Genomic DNA, 21,033 nt, shown 5'->3' with positions numbered 1-21,033 from the left:
CCAGATCGATCCGAATTTTAAATTACCAAATAAACCTGAACCAAAATATTATGGATTTCCAAAAATATCGGAAATACAAATAATATCTAAAAATATTAGTTATATTAAAATCTAAAATAATTCAAATACTCTATATTATAGTTGTAAATTTGAATATACAGGTTCTTTAATAGATAATTCAAATTCGGTTATTTTCAAATACATTCAGATTTTTTTTCAAGTGGATTCGAACTGGATCTAGTTTTTGGTTCTTGGGGATGTAACTAACCAGAACCTTAACTGTATTGAACCGAATTCGACCTGAAATGCTAATTTATCTGATTGGTACTAGTTTCCCTAGATATGAAATATCCGACTTTAAGTTGACATTCTAATGTCCATGCCTAGTTTAGACTTTAGATCATGAGAATGCAGAACAATCTATAGCTTTAACTATGTTTCATATGATTGTTGATGGACTATGAGCCAAAATAAAAACTATTCTAGAATAATCAGCAATATCGATACACTAATAATATAATCTTGACAACAAAGAAATTCGATTCATAACAAAGAAACGCAGAAGTGTGGTTTTCTCCCATCTCAGAACAACACAAGATATCGTCATAAAAGCTTACGAACCAGTAGCACCTGCCAACTGTTTTCTCTTCAGGTACCATCCCTACGAACGTACAAACAAACCTAAATGAAAATCAAATAATCAGTCTTAAATTCTCCAATGAATGTCTTCCCAGTTTTCCCTTAAAAATAGCATAAAGATTATTCTCAATCATCCGTTTTGAGGAAAATGTCAAATCAAAGCTTCTACATTCCTGCCGCTAGCTCTTGGACCTCCTCGATTGCTGAAACTGCTATCTTCAACTTCTCTGCAGCTTGCTTCACTTTCTTTTGCTGCAACAAATGTTTTCATCAGAAAATTATAGTGAGATTGACTATCTGCATCTTTCTCTTGTACAAATCGCCTAATCAACTAATGAAAACCCAAACCCCATCTTTGCAAGTTTGCAACTAATCATTCAATTAAGCGAAACTACATAATCTACATGATCCCACACAACATAATGTCTAAACCAAATTGATGTAAACTAATATCACTATACAAGTGAGTGTTGACTTACTAAGAGTGCAGATTTCTTCTTGATCTCTTTCGGGTCTGCAGCTCCCTGTCCGGTACCACCTTCTGTTGCCTTCATGCGAGCAAAACAGTTTTATTCACATAAGTAAAGATAGCAATGGTTATGTTATGTGTTACATGAACTAGATACTTGTAGATACTGGATCATATGAGATAATAACGACTTACCAAATAGACCAACCAATTAAATTTCCACATTATTTCAACAAAATTCAGATAAGACACACAGACCAAACATGCATCTTTTTGCAAAGTTATTACACACACAATTATAAACATATTAGTAAGAGAAGGAAGTTACCTTCTTCGGCCTTCCCACGCTCCTTTTAGCAACTTCACTTTTAGGTTTCCGTCCACGTTTCTTAGCTGGAGCCGCCACGTCATCTTTCTTTGGCCTCCCACGCTTTCTAGATCCATCAACCACAGTCTCCGTCCCAGACAGAGTGTTCGACCTCTTTGGCCTACCACGGCCTCTCTTCACAACCGACGTCGGAACAGCTTCCGTCGGAGCTCTGTTTCTTCTCGGCCGACCGCTTGGTTTTCTATCTGGAACGGCACCGTTTAGCTGGGAGTCGGAGGATTTGGGTTTTGGCGGACGACCACGGCCGCGTTTCTGAGAGCCAGTCGCCGCCGCCGAGACGCCGGTGAGGTCAGAAGGAAGTTTGCTGTCAGACGCATCTCCGAGTGTATCGGATCTTGGAGGTTCGAGACCAGTTCCGTGAGCCGAGGGAGAAGTTTTCGCCATGAGAAACCTTAGATCCAATTCATGAAAACGGCGGTTAACGGAATCGAAACACAAGATAACGGACTTCGAAGGAGAGTATAAACTAATAAACAATGCAAACTTGAAGATGTTTCGAAATGTTGCAAACCAAGAACGTTGGGATAAAGAGATTCATTTTCAGAGAGCTAGCTAGGGTTCGCAATGCACATCGTACCTTGTGAGTTCAGCTTAGGATGAGAGGTTTCACGAAAGAGAGCACTGAAGAAACTTGGCGGAGAAGAAAGATGAGAGAGGTTAGAAGAGAGTCACCATGGCTGGAGCTTGGAGAGAGCAAAACGACAGACCGAGAGGTTCAGAATCAGCTGTGCTTACCGATACGGGTCCACCTCGAGACGCTCTTTTATGATATCGACAAATCTTGTTGCTCTTTCAATAACAATCAGATTAATTTTCAGATTTCGAAGGGAAAACAAGTTTTGGTCACACAAATTCTTACAAAAAGAAAATCTTACAAACTAGTCACCAAAATGATAAAGATCTTTTAATTTACCTTTATAATTTTCGGTTTTGTGATATTTTAAAATGCTTTATTGACAAAAATGCTTATGATGCTATGCTAATACTATGTACTATAAATACATAGTTTTGCCTATTCTTTTTAACTTTTTCTAGAAAGTAACAAAACAACAATTGAAATTGATCCAACTTTTTTTTCAAATTCAAATTGTTTTGGAGGAAATAAATGGTTGTTAATGGTTATAAAGTGGGTGATGAAATACCGGTCTACTTCCTACCTAATTTTTGCAATAGATTAATAAATAAATATTGTTAGATATAAATTGAAAATTGAATTTATGAAAAACAAACAAATTATAATTCACTTATCTAACAGAAAAAGTTAACCATAATATTCAAATTTTTTTATCTTATTTGCGTAAATACTCTTTAAAACAATTGATGCAATTATTTCTATTTTTTTTTCCTCTTCTTCTTCTTTTCATTGTCTGCTTCTCGTTCACCCCAATGAACACATAAACTTTCGATCTCTATGATTTAGTCACCTCTGCATGTAGTCGTCATCATATTCGCGTCTGCCATCGTCTTCTTCATCTTTTCCTCACCATTTCCACCGCATCTTCTTATCTTCTACCTATTGTACCAATAACAATATTCACATGCACCTTTTTTTTTTTGCTAAATTGTAAATGTCATTCCAATTAAATGAAGGTATGGTTACAATAAGAATTGAACCATATTCTGCTTAGAAAACCATTCTGCTCCTAGAAACTGCAAAAAAGTTTAAAATTAACTCCAAATGTACCACAAATGGTAAACTTAGAGCTAATAGAAAAGAGAACAAAAGACAACAATTCATCCCACTTAAAGCGCTACTTGAATCCTTGATAAACAAAGATACACAAGTGAATAGCTAAATGTGTTCACACGAAACCTCACCCAAGAGTGGCTCCACACGGCCTCAACGGAGGCGACATGCAACGGCTCCGGAACACCAGCAGAGGAGGACGTCGCACAAGCAAACCATAGCTATCTCGAACTGAAAAAACAAACTGAGTTGATCCGACGTGACGCCGCTTACTTTGAAGAACAGAACTGGTCAAGCGCAGGCGGTAAATTTGCTCCTCTTCCGGCCATGCGACACAAACATACGACAGAGACATCAAGGAAAAAATTCAGAGAGATTTGTCGGAGCTAAAAGCGAGGGGACTGAAGCATGGAAAGATAGTGAATCTCTTTAAAAACAGGTGAAACAACAGTAGATCAACAGCTCTGTCTTCTTGCAATAGGCACCAGACCGCGAGCTGATGACAGGGGGCGAGAAGAGACGCCGTAAGTAGACGCCGTTAAAAACACCATGGATGTCATCGATTAAACACATGCACCTTTTCCTCGAGCATATATGTAACTCTGTCATCATCGTGAGTTAAAAAAAGTTTGATCTGAGAAGATACAAATTTATTTATTGTGTTCTATTATATTATATAAACTAGGTAGTAACCCGCGCCTTGCGCGGGATGAGATATTTAATTTAACCATGTTTAAATTATATATGCGTGAGTTTATATATACGATTTTATATGAGACATAAACAATACTTATCGGTTTTGAATGTATGAATAGTTTATTGCGTGAAAATATTAGAAATTGTCTTGTGGAATATTGCAAAGATAAACTAAGTTGGCCCAACATAAGTGGGTTAGGGGTTTCAGATCAGCAACTGGGTTAAAGCAGGCCATTAGAGAAGTCTGAAAGTTGCTACGGAGTATTATTGGGTTTTAGAGATGAAGAAGAATGATGAAAGAAAAGCAGAGAACGGGTCACCTCTTTTATAGTCAAACCTAGAGATATTCAGCCGATCTAAATTTCCATATATAAATTAAATCGAACGCCATATGTAAATTAATCATCTCTATTATTAAGAAAATAATGTATTTTGTATATTGAGCTTACTGCATTGTATTAGATGTATGTACCATATTATTTACCTATTTAATGTCATGTAATAATGAAACATTGAATGCGTTTACTTGGACAATACTCCAAGTAAATAAATTCCACTAATAACATTTATGAGTTATTAATGCTAAACGTGGACAATAAGGCTTATTGAGATCCATGCTTGTCACACGGAGGGAAACTCTAAGAAGGTTTTTATATTTATTACAAAAGCCCGATTGTCTAAACTATAACACAAAATAATTTGATTAGCAAATTCGAAGACAACCATTATTAGACTTCAGAAAACGAAAAATGACTATATGACAACGACAATAACTTATAAATGTAAATCACACATGTTATAGATTGTACGTTAACTATGTTTAAGGTTGAAATCCACAAACTTTTTTGATCAAGACACAGAAATACAAAAAACATATACCATACAAACACGTATTGTATTAACAAAGCATGCACGGTAACTTTTATAACATTTGCCACGGTTATATTATTTTGTAAAGGTGACTTTGTTAGGCAGTTATTATTAATTATTATTATTTATTAATACTACCAATAGAGGATGCACGTTAGTTATTGCTTCCACGTTTTTAATTCATAATGTTATGGAATGTGTAATAATGGTAATGGAGGTCCAATGTAACAAAAAATGTATTATCTCTAGTAAGACCTAAGTTTTTTAATTAAAGGCTCTGAGAAGCTTTGTGGAGCTGACACCTAAGCACTGATTACAAAGTCACAACTTAAAAATGTTTCTCCTTTAATATATAGGGGATATAAAATAAAAATGTAACGCAATATGTATTATGTTTGTTTCATTTAATGTTCCATATCTATTATGTAAAATATGTTCTATTACTAGACCATTTTATCATGTTCTATTTTATTTTGATGATTTCTCAAAAGTATTCTATTTTGATTTGAAATATAATTTGTAATTTTCTTATGTTCCAAACATTGTTTCATGTTTTTGAATATAAGTAGTTTTTACTTAGGATGGCTTTGGACCAAAATCCATAAAGCTAAAATTTTAGGTGCCGCAAATAACGGATATTTTTTAAGAGTACCAAATTTGATGAAATTCACTTTAGTCTAGTGGTCTTAAACTTTGTGTGCTATCATTTAGGTAAGAAGTTCGAGATCTACATATCATTTTCTCTTTTCCAAAACTTTTATTTTCTGATAAATAACATCTACTAAGCACTTATTCATTCCCGAATACTGAATATTTAGTTATACATTTCAACATCCCTAACTTTTTTTTATCAAGCATATTATATAAAATAATATATTATTAGATAGATAATTTACTGAAACAAAACCTAATTACTTCTTTTGTTTTTTTAAAAGATGATTTATTTTCTCCATCTTTATTTTAATTTTTTCCGTTTTGCTAAAGCAGAAGTGGGACTAGAACTATAAGATATTATAACAATTAATTTGAACTGCCAGTTGTTCATGTTCCATTGTTTCATTGTGGTTGATCTTTGTCCAAGTAGCTCTATGGGAGTTTCATGTACGTCTTTTCTGTATTTTCTTGTGAATTTTTGTAATATTTTTAGAAAATCCTGAAATTCAGAAATTTATAACTATCATAGAGATTTAATATTCTATGAAAATCTATGAAAACAATAAAAGTTATGAAGATTGATGTTATCGTATTATATTTTTTCTCTATCTATATACTATATATTTTGTTCATTTTTCTTTGTATTTGTATAAATTTCCATTAAAATCAGTATTTGAAATTAATCAAGTGAACTTTAAATAAAAAGATAAAAAACAAATAAAGATGATTTGAAAATTATATTTCGTTATTTTGTTATCCTTTAACTTAAATTTTAGTAATATTTGGTATTATTTTGATTATATATTTAAAATATAGTATTTTTTTTATAAAAGAGAAACAAATATAGTAAATTTTAATTGTAGTTAAAGGGTAGCATTTTTGTTGTCACCTTTAGGTGCCGAACAAGTCCAGGCCGGCACTGAGTTTTTACCAAAAGAAATTTGAAAATTTGTACTATCAAATCTTAATCTTATTTCATTTATTTTTCACCTTTAAAAAAATCTATTTTCTAAATTAAAAAAATTTGTAGTACTCATACAGAATTCTAATATAATAATGTTTTTATAGCCATATTGTTTATAACCGTCATTATAGCTATGTTCATTTTTACCGTTTACTTGCTACACACAAGAATATAATTGGATAAAAGAAGTGCTACAAGTTACTTACTGAATAATGTTAAAATCATAGTAATATTCTTAATATATAAATTGCTTAAAATACTTTAAGTTGACTAGGACATTTCAAAAATACACTCAATGAAAAATATCATAACATTTAAGTTTAGAGTTTAGTAATTATGGTTTTGGGTCTACTATTTAGAGTGTGGAGTTGTGTTTATAAACTTTTATAAATGTTTTATAAAATATTCTTAAATATTTATAAATAATATGAGAGTTAATTTTATTTTTATCACTAATTTAAAGTATTTGAAAATGGTTATATTTTAAGAGTAAATTTGGAAAACAGTATAAAACTTGTGGTAATATTAAAATTTCTTCAAAATATTAGTTCTGAAATTGGTTAATTATAAAACTAACCCTTACTTAAACCTGAGATTAAATCACTTAACTGACATAAAACGTTAAATTTTATGGCTAAGATATTAACAAGGTTGAAGAATTCGTTAGGCGCTAGTCGATAAGACTAGGCGTAGCTTCTAACAAGAAAATTGAAGATTAAATGAGATTAATTAAGGACTAGTTATTGGATTATTTGATATTTTTAAATAAAATATTATTTGATATTTAATTAAATTTTATAAATATAATATTATTGTATAACTTTCATTTTTAGATTTATAGACTAAAACTAGTTGCTTTGTACAGTTTTAATTGTTATAATATATTTTATTAGATTTTATGAATTAATTTTAGTGAAAAGTCTAATATGATAAATTAAATTGTAAAATGTTTGAAAAATTGGATTGAAGAGGAAACTAATCGAATGACTACCGCCTAGCGGATACGCGGGAAAATGACGGGTATAGACGGAGAGTTTAGCCAAGGATATTAACAACATATGTTCAAAAAAGAAAAAAGATATTTACCAACATGACGTAAGAGACCCAAGCAACCATCATAGAAGTGTTCATAAAAATTACATAGCGCATCTCAGAAACATTAACTCCTAAAAGCCTAAAGAGACATGTGGATACAAAGCAAAGCCTACACAGATATGGATGATGGAGAGAGACATGGTAAATGAACAGTGGCAACATCCTAAACACTTTACAGACATTAACCCTAGAAAAAATATGTGGGTACAAAGCAAAGCCTACACAGATATGAAAGATGGAGAGAGACATGGTAAATGAACAGTGGCAACATCCTAAACACTTTACAGACATTAACCCTAGAAAAAAAATCAATCTCAATACACTAGTACAGAAGAGAAGCCATTTGAGTCGATAGAAAAAAATTGGAGTGATCATCATGTCTTCTCTTCTTCTATAATAACGACAAAAACCCCAAACCCTGATAACTCCATCAGTGTATCCACTATCCACTGAACAATGTATCTCAATCTGCACTCCAGTTCAAGCTCGTGCATTATATCACCTGCATTTTTCATTCCACATTGAGAACATATATTTTGCATTCCATATTAGGAACATATAAGCCATAATCAAATCTCAAATCAGACATGAGAAAACTGAGAAACGAGCTATCATGAACCAGACATGTTTCTGAATCTAAGGTACAATACTCTTCCTTACATCTAATATTAATAGAATCAATATATCATTCTTGTCAACTACAAATGGCAGAACTTGGAATCAATCATTAAGTTAGTTTAAAATCCTATAACTTAGTCTTGTTTCGGGTTCTAGTAGATGAATCAGACTTCTCAGCCTCAGCCTTAAGATCAACCTTCAAATCCTCAACAACACTCTTGCTCTCAAGATCCCATATTCTAATGCTATTCTCCGTCGCAGCTCACAACCAGTATCTATTGGGACTAAAGAATAGAGAGTGGATAATCGAGCCTGCTTCAAGAGAGTAAAGCTTCTTCCCTCCAGCCGAATCCCAAAGCAAGATCGCACCATCTTTCCCACCACTAGAACACAAAGAACCATCAGGGGAATGTGCGAAACAGCCACAGTGTTCAAGTAACCAGAGTGCTCAGCAATAACAAACCTAATACCTTAACAGTGTGATCCCAAGAAGCAGACACAATGGTCGGAACAAGCGTGTTAGGACTAAACCTAACACAACTAACCCATTTCTTGTGTCCCTCACCTTGGTCAAAGATTGTATACTTGCACTCTCCAAGCGCGTTCCACAGCTTGATCGTACCGTCACAAGAAGCAGACAAGATCTGACGGTTATCAGTGGAGAGAGCAACAGAGAGGACGTCTTTTCTTTTCGTGTGTCCCACGAAACGTCGACTGAATCCAGTGGCGAGATCCCTGAGACGAAGCTCGCCGTCCCAGCTTCCGAAGAGTGCAAATTGTCCGTCGAAGGAGAGAACAATGTCTTCGACGAAGTGAGAGTGAGGTGAGGCGGCGCTGAGAAAGGCCGTAGGATTTCTTGTCCTTGTTGACTGATATCACTCAAATTATTCTAAGGAGTGATTTAAGACACACGATAGATATATCTAGATCTATCCAGTTATGTAGTTAAACTAGGGTTTCTATTCACACAAATAGGATTATAATGATATAGATATTAAACATATAATGGATATTCTAAAACTCAAACAATAAGAATAGTTGATCAACTTTCCTATTTTTAGACTATTTATCGCCGGATCTATAACCTCAGTTGTCGCTCGTTGGTCATGAGAAAGTGTCGATTGATGCCAATAATAGGGTGTCAATCGATACACCTTTAAACAGGGGCAGAGCTAGTTAAGAGGGAGTAGGGTCAGCTAACCCCACTAGAGTTCTATAAATATTGTAATTAGTAAGGAAATGTGAAATGTTATATTGGTTTTGTTGGTAAATGACCCCCTTTAATTATCTTGTTTGACACCCCCATTAAAGTTCGATTCTTCTTACAATTGAATTGTTGATCGTTATAGTGAGTGCATTCTTTCCTTTTTCTATTTCTTTGATATCTTTTTATTGCATGATGTATCTTTATGACGATTTCTTATTTCATATCTTCTGTTAATAATATTTTCTTTTATGATAATGTACTGTATAGTTGTCAAAACATAATTTATTTAATTACTTTCTTTTTCTTTCATCAGTTACTTTCTCTAAAAAATATTTTAAATAAATTAAGCAAATTAATGAAATAAAAATTATCATACAACATGAAATTTATATAAATAGTAATTTATTACCATTTAAATTATTATTTTTTTGTATACATAATTATTTTGCATTTAATTTTTGTAATTTATTAAATATTTATTTAATATATATTTTATTATTTAATTTATGACCCCTGTAAAATATGTTTCTGGTTCCGCCACTGCCTTTAAGCCCGTCGATCGATACAAATGATAAATTGTCGATCGATGAACCTTCCATGGAGCGTTATGGCACGGGTTTGACGTGTTCACTAGGTTTAACTAAATCAGCTTCCGCTTGTTTCTAGCAATCGTAGCACAATCTAAAGTAATTCAGACAGAGAACCAAGCTTCCGCTTGCGCCCTAATATTTATAGGCTAGTTAGCTACTTTAGAACACATGCATTAAGAACAATTTAGTTGATTTATATTCTAACACTTAGCAATCCTATATTTTGGGCTAATCCCTTATGAGTATCTGAACCCTAAATCTAACAAAGAGAACTACTGAGACATAGTTAAGCAATTCATAACAACAAGATATAAAAACTGCATAAATGGAATCGAATAGAAAACTAAAGTTCCAATCACACATCTCTGAAGGAGTTCTTGGATCTTCTCTTCAAACCTAAGATTCTAAGTATTTTGCTGTATGAAAGTAAGAAAAGTGTGTATTGCTTAGAATAATGGCAGAGCACATAAATATTAGGCTAAAACTCGTTAGGGGTAATCTAGTAGTTCTTGTGGGACTTGGGCTTAAAGTCGGCTGGAACTATTATGGCCTCTGTGCGCTTCACCATCGATCGACAAGACAGAGTGTGTATCGATCGATTATCATCCTTGATCATCGATCGCTAGGCTGGTTGATGGTCAGATGCGGGTCTTTATCATTTTATCTCCAAAATACACCAAAATCACTATTTTCACCAAATCACTCTAAAACCTAAAAATCTACTAAACAGACTCCAAAATAACTAATATGTATTTAAAAACACTTATATATCATGACTAAAAATATGTAAAATCTATGATATATCATTGAGTTTCCAGAGGATGATTGACCTGATGCGCGACGAAGTGACGGTCACGTTAATAACAATAAATGTATATCTCGATTAATACACAATTCGTAACCAATACTAACCCAGCTTTTCATAAAAATCCGAAAGAACCACAAGCGATCTTCACACCTCAATCGTCACTTAGAGTTTAAGAAAAGAGAAGCAACAATAATTTCGAATTCTCTGAATAATGAAATGTTTCTAATAAAGGACTTATTTAAACGAGATATTTTGTTGTGTCCATTGCTTGAAACGACGTCATTGCTACTTAACGTAAACGAAGAATTTGCTTGCTTCTTATTTCAAACTCACTTCACTCTTCTACTCTTCCCTCCTTTCCTGTATCACATGTCTGAGTTGTCGACAGGCGTGGCGATGGTAGTGACCATATCGGGTGTTAGCGCACATTATGCTTTTCAACACGAGCCCTTCAACCATGGTTTAAGGTTTATTCTTCCGTCTTCAAAGAGAGGCGACAACATCATGAAAGAGTAAAATGTATTATTACTTTAAAAATAAATTATTTCTAAATTTGATTTTTTAATTAGTTTTGAATAAGAAATTATTTGTTTACACAATCATATGTATTTGCTAACTAGGTGTTTTATCCACATATGCATACATAATATTTTTATAATTAATTATTAATACATACAATACTAATTAAAAGACTATAATGATTGGTTATTTTTTTTATTTTTGCTTGAAAATTCTCATGTATTATAAATATTTAAAAATTATTTTTACACTATATTCATTATTCGTAAATAAATCTTTAAAATTACTCAATATAGTTTTTTTATTTATAGAAAATTAAGAATTTTACCTGACGAATTTTCAGATATTAGGTATAGCAGTTAAAATCGTTGTTACCTTTAGTTAAGGGTGTCAAAATAGGTAAACCAACTCAAACCAATCTATACCCAAATAGATAGAGCAGTTTATTGATCATAAGTTAATTCAACTCATTAACTAAATGATTTGGGTCAAACCATAACCCATATAAATTAATGAGTTGGTGGTTTTAATGGGTTGACCCATCAAACAAATAAGCTTAATATATCACAATCGATTCAAAGAATCAGGCTTCTGAAAGTTTTGAACCATAGCAAATGAGAAGTGACACAATAAATAGAGTTCAAGAAAACTGAAGCTATGAACAAGTGTTCCACAAAACACATAAAGGCTGTTGATACCTGTCAGCGTAAAGAACGTCTATTAGAACTATGAAGAGACAAAGTCAAAGAATACTCTTCCTGTTGGATCTATTAATAAGCCATTAGGCTTTAATGAAAACTGTGAAAACAAATGATTTGGGCTCTGTGTTTAACAGCTCAAAAAACATTAATAATGAGACAAAGGGACTTGTCCCACATCAGTGGGAACAAGAGGAAGAGAGCTGTTTATATATGGTCACTTGATATCATGTGTTAAACAGCTTGGAGAGAGAGGAAGCCTCCCTATACGCGCCGCTACCGCCGTCCGGCCGGCTCGGTGTGGGCTTGCTCTTGGTGGAGGGCTTTCGATCCAATAAGATTCTTTTTGAACCAATTTAAGCTCAACGATTTGCGGATTGCTTAGTCTATACAAAACGGCAAAACGTTTTTTCAGACTAATATCGATATGATTTGGTTCAAACACCAAAAATGACCATCGGTTTAAAACTATTATTTTTTTTAAAATAATATGTTATGTGTTAAATGGAGTACTGATTCGCCTTCATGTTTTTTTCTCTACAGGAAAAACAATGACGAACGATAACAACACCCCAACTAACACCACGAATGTCATCCGGACTCCACTCAACGTTGCAGCAACTGATGCAACTGACTTGACAACCGCTGGAACCAACACAGCGTCAACCGGTGCAGCAACAACAACAACTACCCTTCCAGTGGGTAATGCTGCTGATGAAACCATACGCCGTAGCCTATTTGGTGCTGGTCTTTATCAGACGGGTTCAGTTTCAGGAACCGCAAGTGCTCTGGTGGCAGTTCAAACTCCTCCGTCTGTACCTAGCATGTTCACTCAAGGACTGATGCCAGACAAATTTGATGGCAAAAGCTTCAAAACGTGGCAGAAGAAGATGATGTTCTTCCTGACAACGATGAAGCTGGACAAGTTCATCCACGAGGACAAGCCCCTTCTTCCATACGTGATTGATGATGTGCACAGTCTCGCAACTGTTGACATATGGGTGCATGCCGACTTCATCTGCAAATATTACATTTTGGGTCGCCTCATTGACCCATTGTACCGTGTATACTGTGAGATCCCCACGGTTAAAGAGTTATGAAGATCACTGGACAAGAAGTACAGAGGCGAGGACGCTGGCTGCCAGAAGTATGTGGTCTCAAAATTCCACGACTTCAAAATGGTGGATTCAAAATCCATCATGGATCAGGTGGAAGCGTTTCAGTTCATTTGCCATGAAATCGCTGTTGAAGGGATGTCCATCTGCGAGACATTCAGAACTCTCAGCTTCATTGAAAAGCTTCCTCCAAGCTATGCAGATTTCAAGAACTACTTGAAGCACAAGAAGAAGAAGATGGGGCTCGAGGAGCTCATAATGAGGCTTCAGATGGAATCCAGAAATGAACTGCTGACAAGGTCACTCTAAGGAGCATAGTGTCAACATGGCTGAGCACAAAGGCAAAAGAAAGGCACACGCCCATTCTCCTGCCAAACCCTAAAAAACTGATGCAGTCCTGAAAGCTTCTGAAAAAAACTTCAAGAACAAAGGCATTAAAATCAATGCGAACGTGGAGAAGTTCAAGTGGAAGTGTCACTACTGCCATAAAGTGGGACACAAGACTGCTGAGTGTCGCAGCAAGATCAGAGATGAGAAGCATCAAGCGAATCTCACTGAGGAGGATCACGTTGCAATGGTGACTGAGGTGAACATGGTTGAAGGAAGCAACCCCAAGGAATGGTGGTATGACACATGAGTAACCACCCACATTTGCACTGATAGGGCGATGTTCAACACTTATCAGAAAAGCAAGATTCAGGAGAAGTTGTTCATGGGAGACACTGCAGTCTCCAAAATTGAAGGCCACGGCAATGTGGTTTTGAAGATGACATCTGGACGTGAAGTCACTATGACGAATGTGAAGCATGTGCCTGACATGAGGAAGAACTTGGTCTCGGGACCTTGCTCAACAAGAATGGATTCGCCACAAGTCTTGAGGTGGACAAGCTCGTGATTAAGAAGAATGGGATGTATTTAGGAAAGGGGTATGTTAAAGGGGCTTGTCAAGATGAATGTAATGACAGTCCCTCCGAAAGTTGTAGCTCCAAATGTTTCAATGAATAAGAAGCCAATTGCTTATTTTGTGAGTCTTTTAATATATGGCATGAAAGATTAGGCCATGTAAACTACAAATCTATACAAAGATTAATGAATTTAAATCTAATTCCTAAATGCAAAACAAGTAAACAAAAATGTGAAGTATGCGTACATGCTAAGCTCACAAAAACGCCATCACCTCGTGTTGAAAGAACTAACAAATCTCTAGAGTTAATTCACACCGACTTATGTGATTTAAAATACATACAAACTAGAGGTGGAAAAAAGTACTTTGTGACCTTCATTTATGATTGCACAAAATATTGTTATGTATACTTGTTACATAGCAAAGATGAAACCTTAGAAAAATTTACAAAAATTTAAACTCGAGGTCGAAATCAGATTAAAACAACTATTAAAGTAGTTAGAAGCGACAAAGGAGGCGAGTATGATGGTCCATTCAATGCATTTTGTAAACAACATGAAATAATCCAGCAAACTACAGCTCCTTACTCACCAGAATGTTGAACGCAAAAATTGAACTCTAAAAGAGATGATGAATGCAATGTTGCAGGAATCTAGGTTACCCCAGAATATGTGGGGGGGGGGGGGGAACTGTTGCTTACCACTAATTATATCCTCAACAAAATTCAACAAAAAGTAACTGGTAAAACTTCATATGAATTATGGAAAGGTAATTTACCCTCGTAAAAAACCTTAAAGTGTGGGGGTGCTTGGCAATAGTTGCGGTACCACCACCAAAAAAGGTCACTATTGGCCTTAAAACAGTGGATTGCATATTCATCGGATATGCACATAACAGTAATGCTTATCTATTTCTGGTACAAAAATTTGAAATATCAGAATTTCATGCAAAACAGTATGGAATCAAGAAATGCATCTTTCTTTGAAAATATTTTTTCATATAAGGAAAATCAAGGTTCAAAACGAACTCGAGAAGAAAGAGACAATGAAAAGAACTCAGAAACTAAGACAATCGTCGATATTTCTATAATTGATATTTCAGAAAATGAAGAAAAAGATGAATCTCGAAGAAGCAAAAGAGCTCGAAAGGAAAAATCTTTTGGTCAAGATTTCCTAATGGAATTTTTAGTAGAAAATGTTCCAAAAACTTTGGCAGAAGCCATGGCTTCACCTGAAACTCCATTTTGGAACGAAGCTGTCAGGAGTGAATTTGATTCTATCATGCAAAATTATACATGGTACATAATAGATTTACCATCTGGCTGCAAAGCATTAGGAAATAAAAGGATAATGACACGAAAACCTGGTGGAAAATACAAACCTAGGCTTGTCGTTCAAGGTTTCCGACAAATGGAAGGCTTTGACTAATTTGATACATATTCTCTAGTAACGAGAATAACATCAATACGACTGATGATAGCAATCGCAGCCTTAAGAGCCTAGAAATCCATCAAATGGATGTAAAAAACACTTTTCTAAATAGTGATTTAGAAGAGGAAATTTACATGAAACAACCTGAAGGTTTTGTCATTCCCGGACAGGAAGACAAAGTATACCGACTTGTGAAGTTACTTTATGGGCTTAAACAAGCTCCTAAACAATAGCACGAAAAATTTGACAATACAATGATGTCAAATAGTTTCAAAATAAATAAATGTGATAAATGCATATACTACAAAACAACCAAAAATGTGTATGTTTTGCTATGTCTATACGTAGATGATATGCTCATTATTGGAAGCAATAAAAACATTATCCGTCAAACAAAAAACATGCTCAAAGGAACATTTGAGATGAAAGACTTGGGATTAGCATATGTAATTCTCGGGGTTAAAGTCACAAGAAATTCAAACAGAATTACCTTAACCCAATCTTATAATGCTCAAACAATATTAGAGAGATTTAAAAATTACTCTAAAAGTACGGCAAAAACTCCGTTAGATCCTCAAATGCACGTGACAAAGAATTTAGGTGGAGCAGTTTCACAAAACGAGTATGCACGTGTGATCGGAAGTCTCATGTACTTGACTAATTGTACGAGACTAGATCTAGCGCATGCAAGAAACGCACTTAGTCGATATACAAGTAACCCATGTCATACACACTGGAAAGCTATAACGAGAGTACTTAATTACTTGCGCTACACCAAAGATTTTGGGCTTCACTATGGTAAAGAACCAACAAGTTTAGAAGGATTCAGTGACGCTAACTGGATATCAGATTCTAAAAATTTAAAATCCACAAGTGGATATGTCTTTACACTAGGAAGAGCAGCAATATTATGAAAATCTACCAAACAAACAGTGTTAGCCAGATCCACCATGGAATCTGAGTTCATAGCCTTAGACAAAGCAGCAGAAGAAGCTGAATGACTTAGAATTTTTTTGGAAGATATTCCTATATGGGAGAAACCTGTGCCAGCTCTACACATAAATTGTGATAGTCAATCAGCTATAGCTTGGGCTCAGAGTAATCTCTACAATGGTAAATCTCGTCACATCAGAAGACGACATAAAACCATTAGACAACTTATTTCAACTGGTGTAATCACAATATACTAAACCAAATCGACTGACAACCTAGCGGATTCATTTACAAAAGGTTTGCCACAAGATGTTGTTGCTAAATCATCAAAATGAATGGGTTTAAAGCCTATAACGAATGAGGATGCTTGATTACAACCCTACCTATCATGACTGGAGATCCCAAGATGTAGGTTCAAAGAAAAAACAAAATCAAACTGAATCTAACCAAAAGCACTTGAGAGAAAGTAGTCTCTTCCCAGCTCCTAAGATGATAAAAGTGCTAACAAATGTGAGAAGGATAAGCATAAGTTTTTAATGATTCCATAGCTTCCAAAACGGAGTATTACTCAACACTTTTCATCGTCAATCACCTAATGAGTGTGAAATGGGGCGGTTTCTAGGAGAATGAATGCAAGGCTATATTCTGTAAGTTCACTCATGAAAACTAGGAATAGTTCAGGGCCACAATGAACACAATAGATAACTAACTTCTACAAGAAAATGAAGCTGCGTTATGCATGTTGTCTCGGTCTACATAATACACCGGTTGGTTCAAGACATCATGTTCACCTTCTGGTAAAGAAAACCCGACATATATTAACTATGAGTGGTTAAAGACTTAAAAATGCCACCAACTCAAACACAATGAATTTTTCGCAAACACTCTCGATAAGTTTGTCTAGTCTAGTCAAGATTAGAATAAGTAGAGTTTTTAGAGTCTATCGAGTCTGCATTTAGTCTGCATATGCTTAGAAGAGTCATTTCTATTCATGTGGGAGATTGTTGGATCGATTAATAAGCCATTAGGCTTTAATGAAAATTGTGAAAACAAATTACTTTGGCCTGTGTGTTTAACAGCCCAAAAAACATTAATAATGAGACAAAGGGACTTGTCCTACATCGGTGGGAACAAGAGGAAGAGAGCTGTTTATATATCATGTGTTAAACAACTTGGAGAGAGAGGAAGGCTCGCCACGCGCGCGCCGCCGCCATCTGGCCGACTCATCTCAGCTCAGCTTGGTGTGGGCATGGGCTTGGGCTTGGGCTTGGGCTTGGATCTTGGGTCTTGGTGGAAGGCCTCTGGCCCAATAAGATTTTTTTAGACCAATTTAAGCTCAACGTTTTGCCATTCATTTCGAAAAAAAAAACAACATGCAATTTTATTTAAAACGACAAGCAAATTGTCTAGAAAATAAAAACGTCATGCATTTTATCCTCTCGAAAGTTTTAAACGAGATAAGAGAGAGTCATGGGGAATAAGTTTTGCAACTCAACTTCCCTCGATCTCTGCGAGATTCTCTCCCACGTGCAGCAACTGTTGCCAAAAGTGGGTTTTCTCAGTCTCTTTAAATATCGCCTCTTCTCTTCCTTCATTTCTCAACTTTTTTCACATCGAAACCAACAGTGAAAATCCTTTAGTGTAAGTTATAAATACGAGAGTGTTTCGTAGAGTTTATAGTTCGATAGGGCGATCATGAGTGAAGCGTGATTCGTCTGCCATGGTTGTATCCTGGGACTCTATATTTGTACAGTTCCGTGTCACTAACGGAACAAATATTTTGAGTTAAGGAAAGAGTTCATATCTCGATTTTATGTCTCTTTGTGAATACGATTTCTTATCGTTCTTGTATTCGTCTTTTACATTCGTCTATTTTCTTAACATCGCTTGTATTTTATCGTTTATTGCAGTCCGGTTTACCTGCTTCTACACTTCGAACCACAAATAAAATAAAGTTTGAAAGTTCACAAGTGTTTCTTCATAAACTAGTCAAATAGACCTTATCAATGAGCTTATATAATGAAACGACAAATCTGAATGTCAACAAAGACAACAACTCTCATACAGGATAATATTTGATCTCCTTGGTAGTGAAGATATCTGCAAAAGAGCAACATTCAAAATTCATTCTACAATCAAAATATCACAAAGAGACTCGGAAACTAAACATGAATAGCTTCAATCATCACTCAGGAAAAACAAAGGTACAGCAAAAAATGACACAATCCTTCCATGAGAGTCACTTTCAAACCCAGAAAAATTCACTTCAAAATCGATCCCAAAACAAAGGTACATCAAACAATGACCCATAAGGTAAAACTGAAGAAAAATAGAGTTTGACTCACAAGGAAGATGAGTTGCTGTGCTGTGATCGATAACCCAAAATCAATGACCCAAAAGGGTTGAATGGTGTCGTGATCGATGATGAAGGTCTCGTGAGATCGAGAAAGAGAGTAAAAAATTATGTGAAAAAATTGGATTGGATTGGATAACCCATAATACCCATTTTGATCCAAACCAATATTAATCCAACTCACTAAACCCATTAACTCATAAAACCATTTATCCATTAATAACCAAACTGTTAACCCATTAGAACCATGGATTGGTTTGGTTTGGGTCAATTCATTAATTTCAACCTATTTTGACACCCTTATCCTTAATAAAGAATTAGATTATATTATTAATTATAAATTAATATAAACAATTATCTGAAAAATAAAAATGAATTTAAAATATTTGATTAGATAAGTGATAAAAATTTACAACATAATATAAATACGAATTTAATATTCAGTTTTTAACTTGTTTATTGAAAAATATTTTTCGGAACAAAACACTATAAATAAAAATTTATTTATTTGTATTTTAAAATATGCAGCTGTCAAAAAAAAAATTTAAAATATGCATTTTAAATAATAGTATAGATTTTTTTACAGATTTTCTTTTCATCATTTTGTTGTAAACTATTTGATATTTCAGATATTTAAGAAATATTCAAATGAATCCGGATCTGCACTGATAAAAAGTGTTGGCATATATATATATATATATATATATATGCCATTTCATATTTACCAAGTTAATATAAGAACTACGGATAAACAACTTATTTCTACACCATAAATATCATATAGTAATAATTATATATAATTTTTAACCTGACATAATTCCATACATTTACAAATATCATAATCTATTATCCCCTATCAGAAAATTTAAATCTGTATGCATGCAAACAAAGGTTTGACTTAGTTTTAATGGTTCAGTACCAAAATCGATATCAAACCAGTTGGAATTAAAATATAATTTTAATCCGTACGAACCTGAGATTCAACTACAAACCCGATCCACCCTTTAATATAACTTTGGTAAAGCTAAACTAATTCCTAAATCGATTTTTCTCCTTACAAACTCTAAAATTGAAAACTCCAAAACCTTGTAAACCGACAGTAAACCGACAGTAAACCGCTTCGTCTGGTTTTTGTTTGTACCTTAAACTGAAGATAAATAAGTTTGATTAGTTTTCGTTTATGCAATTAGAACAAGATTGAAATATAGTGTGCATTTGTTACTAAACTATATGATATTTATGATGCGTTTACCCCAAAAAAAGACTAAATAAAAAGCAACTTTTAATGAAAAAAAATAAAAAGAAATTTCTCTAAAACGAAAGATAGAGAAAGTTAGTGAATCATAGTTTTCTTTGTGGCCACGGTTTTGCAGATTCTAGTTTACGTTTATATTTAATAAATTTCAATTCCAGTGGTTTTGAATGATTCAAAAATGTATATCAATATTGGGGGATAATAGCGACATGACTTAAATGTATATATTTTATAAGATGCCTTTTATTTATGTCAGCTAATTCGTCAGTCTTTCCACGTAAAACCGTCTCCAATTTTATATAGTTTGTAAAGCGACAGAAGAAAGTATCAAATAAGAAACCAATAAAATAACAAGTGTTAAAATTATATAATTAATAAAACGAGAACCGTCCTCATTAAGAAATAACTCATTAACATTTAAAACCATCAAGAATCTTTGAGTTTTCTCTTCAAGAACAAGATGAACGACCACAAAAATTTACTCCAAGGGGGAATGCAAGAAGAAAATCGAGCAAAGAAACCAATATCCGTTTCGCCTACAAGGTCTCAGCTCGTGATAGCAAACTCAAACGCAGATCTAACAGGTCCATCAGAGGTCGCGTTTAACGTTTGCTGCTTATGCGTCTATTGTCCTCTGTGCATTCTCTGGTGCTGCATCAAACTGCCTTGTGCAATCGGATGGCGAGCCATCCAAAAAGCTGGACGCCACTTAAGTGGCTGCAGCGGCTGTGGCAGAAGCTTGAGCATGAAGATTAAGGCTACAGATTATTCTTCATTTTCGGATATTGATTCAGATGAAGTGAAATACAAAGCTCATAGTCTTTTAAAACGAATTGGCTGAATTAAAAAATTTAAACACTTTCATAAACTCCCAAACTTCTCTCATGCCTTTTTCTCTGATCTGCGACTTGATTGTCCTAAACGCGGACGCCAAAAGCTGGAGTTGACTTCTTAATGACGAGTAGATGAAGACGTTGTGATATACCAACGATGTATTATGTATATATTATTTGATAATTTAGAGTTTGAATATGTTGTTGTGGTGGATTAAAAAGATATATGTATTATATATATATATATATTACTTGGTTGTTATATAAAAGAACTTAGTTGTTATATTAGTTGGTGTGGCTTAAATTCA

General features: G+C 34.3%; 2 protein-coding genes and 1 pseudogene across 2 annotated transcripts; 1 reads left to right on the top strand and 2 right to left on the bottom strand.

The window, feature by feature from the left end:
• Positions 1 to 512: 512 nt before the first annotated feature.
• Positions 513 to 2,589, bottom strand: LOC103832990 (putative DNA-binding protein At1g48610). Its single transcript, XM_009109096.3, has 5 exons — positions 2,410 to 2,589; positions 2,074 to 2,285; positions 1,437 to 1,887; positions 1,119 to 1,187; positions 513 to 891 (listed from the first exon to the last, which is right to left on the bottom strand). The coding sequence occupies exons 3-5, from the start codon at positions 1,878 to 1,880 to the stop codon at positions 805 to 807; spliced, it is 600 nt and encodes a 199-aa protein (XP_009107344.1). The 5' UTR covers positions 1,881 to 1,887; positions 2,074 to 2,285; positions 2,410 to 2,589; the 3' UTR covers positions 513 to 804.
• A 511-nt stretch (positions 2,590 to 3,100) lies between these two features.
• On the bottom strand, positions 3,101 to 9,886 carry LOC103833245 (annotated as a pseudogene).
• On the top strand, positions 8,896 to 21,017 carry LOC103832988. Its single transcript, XM_033277328.1, has one exon. The coding sequence runs from the start codon at positions 20,353 to 20,355 to the stop codon at positions 20,731 to 20,733; it is 381 nt and encodes a 126-aa protein (XP_033133219.1). The 5' UTR covers positions 8,896 to 20,352; the 3' UTR covers positions 20,734 to 21,017.
• The last annotated feature ends 16 nt before the right edge of the window (positions 21,018 to 21,033 follow it).

This window comes from Brassica rapa, chromosome A08 (assembly GCF_000309985.2).
Source record: "Brassica rapa cultivar Chiifu-401-42 chromosome A08, CAAS_Brap_v3.01, whole genome shotgun sequence".
In the NCBI taxonomy this organism is placed as follows: Eukaryota; Viridiplantae; Streptophyta; class Magnoliopsida; order Brassicales; family Brassicaceae; genus Brassica; species Brassica rapa.
Note: the sequence above shows the minus strand (reverse complement) of the source record. Positions and strands in the feature narration are given on the sequence as shown.